This window comes from Fistularia commersonii, chromosome 3 (genome assembly GCF_037954325.1).
Source record: "Fistularia commersonii isolate RoL2024-O1a breed Wild chromosome 3, RoL_Fcom_v1.0, whole genome shotgun sequence".
NCBI classification, from domain to species: Eukaryota; Metazoa; Chordata; class Actinopteri; order Syngnathiformes; family Fistulariidae; genus Fistularia; species Fistularia commersonii.
Genome location: NC_141286.1, coordinates 22,504,636 through 22,510,635, shown reverse-complemented (window position 1 = coordinate 22,510,635; position 6,000 = coordinate 22,504,636). Strand labels below are relative to the sequence as shown.

The window sequence follows — 6,000 nt, the reverse complement described above, 5'->3', positions numbered from 1 at the left end:
GCGCCGTAAATTAGGAGTAGAAGAGACTCCACTTTGCCCGAGGGTCAATGTCTCGTTCTTGAGACTGCAATTGGAGCCGTTGGGCAAGCGAACAGCTCCTCAATCATAAGCAAGTAATCAATAAAAGTTTTAAGTATGATATTTATTTTTAGTTTAGGTATGCAGTGATGACTTAACCTCCAAGTAGATTCCGTTTGTGTACAGTGACAGAAGTAAACATTAGAACCACTTTGAAAAAAATTCTCCTTTTGATTACTAATGTGAGTCAAATTGCAGGCATTTTAGGTGACATCCAAGGCTTAAACCTAAAATAGTGACTTGAGGTGAGATTTTTACATGGAGATGCTACCATTCAAGTTAATAGTTACTTACATGGGTGTCACGTTTGACAAACGTGCTCAAATGTGAAAATGGCATGTTTAATAAGTCATTTTTAATATTGGAGATTATTTTCTTTAACCAGAGTTTATCCGTGCTCTTCTATAAACGCGCCATTTAAATACATGTCTTTTGCTTCATCAACAGCATAGTGACAACAGTGTCACAGACAATATGAATATATAGTGTAATTGCTGTGTATGCATGATAATTTTTGGTGCTCAAATTTAAAGTTTTTGAAATATTTTACACAGCAAATCTCAAAAAGATGTTGAAAACTTAGAACACTTTTCAAGCCATCCATGCTACTTCACCTGTAATAAGAAAAGAACAATTGAGAGATCATCATCAAGACAGGAAGCTGACAGTATGTGAATACACACTCTTCTGATCGACACAGTGGTAAATTTGATAACAATATAAAACTTTTGGGAAACTTACAAAAAAAAAAAAAAAAAATCACAAATCCAGTAGCTATGGAGCTATGGTGAGGCCAAGTTTGGAAAGATGACAAAAACTCGGCCTTTTATTTTGAAAGGCTCTGACCGGATGTTGATTCGGAAGCGTCGCAGCTGGGAACAGTTGTGATTTCCTCTCAAAACTCGATTCATGGCTAAACATCCCGGACAAGGCGTTACGGAATTGCACAATTAGGTCCTTACGGCACAAGATTAGCGGGTCACACGGTTATGACGTGACCTCGGACCCAGCAGTGACCGAGTTTTACCGGTTACCGTAGTTTTTATATTTTTTTTAATCTGCGCATCACCCAACATAAGTGCCTGGACAGGATGCTAGCGTGTGCTAGCAAGCCAGTGCAGGAAATTAGCCCGTTAGCTTAAGCAGGAGTTGTTATGAAACTACATTCGTTTCGGACGCGCTCATGCTGTACTCGAAAACCCTGTACACGATGGACACGGAAGGAATAGTAATCCGTATAAAGACGCCGCTGGGGGACATGGATTCGGCCGTCGACTGTCCATCTTTACTGAACTTCAGTGACTTGCTGGTGAGTCCTCATCATGCTACATTCAAGCTAACTGTCACTGCTGTGCGCTGCCACTTTGGACAGCTGTCTAAGTAATAGAGGGAGGTCACAACTGGCTGGATAGAAAACTTCTCATATTGTATTTAAATATTTTTACCCGGAACTGTTTAGTGAGTTACATAACAGTGTGGGTTGGTTTCTGTTTCCTCTGTCGTCGCTTTGAAGTGTACTGTAACTGTTCTTGTGTTCCCTCATTAGATTAATATCGTCTTTTCCAAAATATTGCAGGTCGCTATCAGAGACGTCATGCCCGAGGCCACCGTCACTGCCTTTGAATGTGAGTTTACACAGTTTGCTGCCTTAAAAGTACCAGGTTTCACTCAAACAAATTACAACAAATCTATAGTAGTCCTATGTTCTCAAGTTTTTATTCAATAAAAAATCATGCAGGAGAAATAAACTCAACATCACGCAACATGATTTCTGACTGAAAATGCAGATAAGCCTGCAACGGCCAATTAGAGGGAGCAGGTTTACTTACCTGTAGCGGGTAAACCTGCTGCCTCTGTAACTTTGACAAGAATTCAGTGAATAATGAACTATGTATGTCTTCGACCCACGTCAAAAGACATGGTATAAGTATCAAATATGTCAAATGCTGAAAAGGGTCAATTTGAAATGTACTGTTTGAACCCCTTGATCAAACGGCAGTGACAGAGGCACCTGTCTTGATTGTAAGCCCATAATTCAGGTTGCCCCCAGGAGATCCCCCTCAGAAATATTTTTCTTTAATAACAGTTAGAATGGAGCAGCAGAACTACATAAACAACTTATAGTGTGGCTCGTGGTCAAAATATGACCAGTTAAAGCTACAATCAGTCACTAAATTGTCACTTAAGACTGCAAATTTGAAGTTGTTCCTCCCTTTCGATGTGACATCTGTTGCACCAAAGTGTAAAATACTGTCAAGGAATTCAATTCGACCTTTATTTTTGACCTCATCATGCAGTAACTCGTGTGTCCACACATTACTCTTATGTAAGAGACAAGTCACCTAGAAAATGAGACATTCCTGAAACCAATTACTGAAACCAATAACTGAAACCAATTTGAAATGGGAGAGATTTGAGTGTTGCTTTTATGACTGGTGTTTGTCCATGGTTGCATGGCATCTTAAAAAATGAGCCAATTTATTGATTGATTATGCTTCGTAAAATAATCACCAGAGTAGCAGCAATGAGGCTATAATTTACTGCAACACCTGTCTTATTGAAAGAGCTGAAACTATTTGTTCTATCCTTTGCCTGTTAAAGAGTCTTTCATTAGAATTAATACTTATCGGTTTCTAGTAAGGGTCTGAATTTGTAGTTGATAAAAGTAGTTGTTAAAAGAGCACTTGAAAAGAAAACTATATTGCCTGCTTTAGCGTCAACAAAAGTTTATAAAGTAGCATTTCTTTGTCCCTTTGAATGTATCTTAAACTTGATTTCAAATTCAGCTAAGCTTCCTTCCAATAGTCTTAAATGGAAAATTGTCATTTGAAATCATTCCCATATTTTTATAATCGAATATATCCTTTGCTGTTTTGTCATCCGCGATTGTACCACAGCACAATCTTCCAAATTATGCTTCTGCTTTCTAAAGCGGGTAACTTGAGATGACCTTGGTCTGTGTAAGCTGCTTTGCGTTGATTCTTGCATAAATTTTTCTTTTTTTTTTTTTTTTGTTTAGCTGTACACACCCTGATGACATAATGTTCCAAATTTCTAAAAACGCCTGTATCATTCTTTTTTCAGATGAAGACGAGGTCGGTGACAGAATCACTGTAAGAAGTGATGAAGAACTCAAGGCCATGTTGTCATATGTGAGTATCGAAATGAGTGAAGAAGCTTCAATTTGTCTTGCAGCGTCACAAACCCATTGTACCAGTTGCATCACTAAAACTGTTTAAAGGTTGTTGTTTCATCTGTAGCTGTTTTTTTCTGTGAAAGCTCCTTGAAATGAAAACAAAAGCGTTGTTCTTGCTTTCTCAAAGGGTCCTTGCATTGCTTAAAATAAAGTTGTATGGTGGATGTTTTCCAGTCCAGCGGTCCAAGAACACAGAATGTTTGCTTTACAGATTTTAATGGGTTTTGAGACACGCTTGTAATTTCAGGTTGTATAAATATTATGAACTTGACAGCACATAGAAGGAAACGGCTGGTGGTGCCCTGTTTCTTTTTTCGGTCAGTGTAACATTCAACATCTTTCCTCCCTTTTTATTGGGCACCAATCTGAACAGTGGCTACCTTTTGAAGAATGATATTAAATTATGATATGAAGTACATTTGCAAACAGTGGGCAATGAATTGGCCTGTGGTGGCAGTTGGGGGGGGGGATTCCATTGAGTCTAGCTTTTTGGCACTGACTTTTCCAAGACATTATTAAATACATGCTCCCCACAAGGCATTAGAATAATTTCCATTGTAGCTTGAGAACCAAGTGTGGACACAGTATGTCATCACTCACACATGATGAGTGTTGCCTGCTCTGTTTTCTTGAGAAAGTGCAGATTTGGAGTGTTTGAAAATCCTTGCTGTCTCAGTGGGCTGAGTTACTTATTCAGCAAGTAAACTGAAAATATCCAAGCTTTATCTGGACTTAATCAAAGAAACGGTGTTGCTGATTATCAGTATCACAAAGCTGATGATCAATTTCCTGAGTGAACTTGGATTCTAATAATCCAATCGCTGTTTATGCGAAAAAAGGTTGGTGTTTGCCTACAATGACATGTTATTAACATGTAGATTAGGAGTCTAACATGTGAGATGAATGTGAAAGTACCCACTAAACTTAGCTGAGTGGCCTCGAATCCATAATCATGATCATCCCTAGACATCATATCTGATAATTAAGGTTTTCAGAAAAATGGGATACATCACCATGATAGTATTGACCTGATATTCAGCAACCGAATACCTGGCTTGCCTGTTGTTTGTAGTCCTCAGCCAGTGCTGTACATTTTCCTGCCCCATCATAGTTACTGTTCATGCCACGGACAGTAAGACTAATGATCTGTAGTGGGTTGCTGTACGAGGTGCGCTGAAGCTAAATTACTGTCAATTTTTATTATTTATTATTCAGTACTTAAAGTTTTGCTTCATTAAGAAGCGGGCCCCCTGGGCTGAAGAATTGTTCAAGATCTACTTTCATCTGTAGATGTCTTTTACCCCCCATCAGCTCACAATGATGCTGCGAGAGCCACAGGCACATTCGCTCTTGTTTTTTTGTCCAAATTTATCATGCATTCACTTCTGGCTGCTTTTTAATCATCAGGTAGCATAGGGTTGCAGGGTGATTATGCAAAAAAGAGACAGCTGTTGTGCAGGTGAAGATTTCTGAAAGTATTGAATTCAGCCACATTTAAGATTTACATAAATGGCAAAGAGTCAAAAAGTTGTTTTGCATTTCTTTTGTTACCATACAAGCAATTTCTTACTGGGACTCTACGTAGGGGACTCCCAGGTCACCCTGAGAATTTTAATACTAGAACCACTCTTATCTCTGCTTATTTCTTTTGTTTTTACATGACATTAACTACAAGTTTCACAAAGTGGAAATAAAAGGAACCATATTTAGTCAATAAGTCCTATTTAGTTTGTTTGGCAAGAATGGAAATGATAGCTTCTGCTTTGTCCACAATTACAGCATGAGAATAGAATGAAAAGTGACTTCAGTTGCAGCAGGAAGGAATTTCTAGAGAGAGATAACAATTGTTTTTTTTTTTTCTGAAAGGCACTTTCATAATTCAATATTGTTAACAAATCAGATGTAAAATGTATGAAATGGCATAACCATATGCAGCATTTTACATCTCGATGTCAAGCTGCACCTCATTCAATCCAACAGAAAACTACAGTTTCCCCAACTGTGCATTGCATCATACGTAGATTTCAAAAACCTATTTGGACAATGTATGTTTGCCACACAAATCAAGCAGTACTGTAATGGTTTTCTTCTTCTCATGGGACAGTCAAATAAAAAAAATAAAAAAAAAAACCTGCTGATCACCTGGAAAATACCAGGCTTGCTAAAATATAATTCACACTGGCTGGGTTTTCTAAATGTGTAATGGAAGGGTTATGCATTTCAGCAGTCATTTGCATTTGTGTTTAGAGATTTCTTTTTTTCTTTTCCTTTTTTTTCCATGTGGTTGTTTGCTGTGGTTGCCGTTTACCCTCCGCAGAGACTCAGGTGGAATTTTGCCCCAGTCTTGTTAATTCCAGGGTAGCAGACAGCCATTATATGAAATTAATAGGGATTATGGAAAACGACATGTTAGGTGAAAGGTGAGGTAATTCATTAGGAGTTCTCGGTTGTTACGCAAGCATTAATCCACGTTGGTGTTGAATCTTTGTAAACAGACTTTTTGGTTTGCTATCATTACACCCTTTTTTGTCATTCTAATTACACCCTTTCATGTTGTCAGGCAAAAGCCTGCACGCTTCTTAATATGGAATAAAATTAATGCTGAAACTTGGTACTTAATGAATATCTGCCTGAGAGGGCATTTATCGTGAAAAGTATCTTCCATCTCTGAGAGCATTGATTGCTACATGCTCCTGTGAGACCCACTCGTCTTCCAGGCATCTCTA

General features: G+C 38.2%; 1 protein-coding gene across 1 annotated transcript in view; it reads left to right on the top strand.

The window, feature by feature from the left end:
* The first annotated feature begins 744 nt into the window (after positions 1-744).
* The window catches only part of map2k5 (mitogen-activated protein kinase kinase 5), a 52,917-nt gene continuing 47,661 nt past the window's right edge, over positions 745-6,000 (top strand). Inside the window, exons 1-3 of the mRNA XM_086144187.1 lie at positions 745-1,387; positions 1,655-1,703; positions 3,163-3,230. Coding sequence (XP_086000313.1) covers positions 1,262-1,387; positions 1,655-1,703; positions 3,163-3,230 — 243 coding nt within the window. The 5' untranslated portion in view covers positions 745-1,261. The remainder of the gene's footprint in view (positions 1,388-1,654; positions 1,704-3,162; positions 3,231-6,000) is intronic.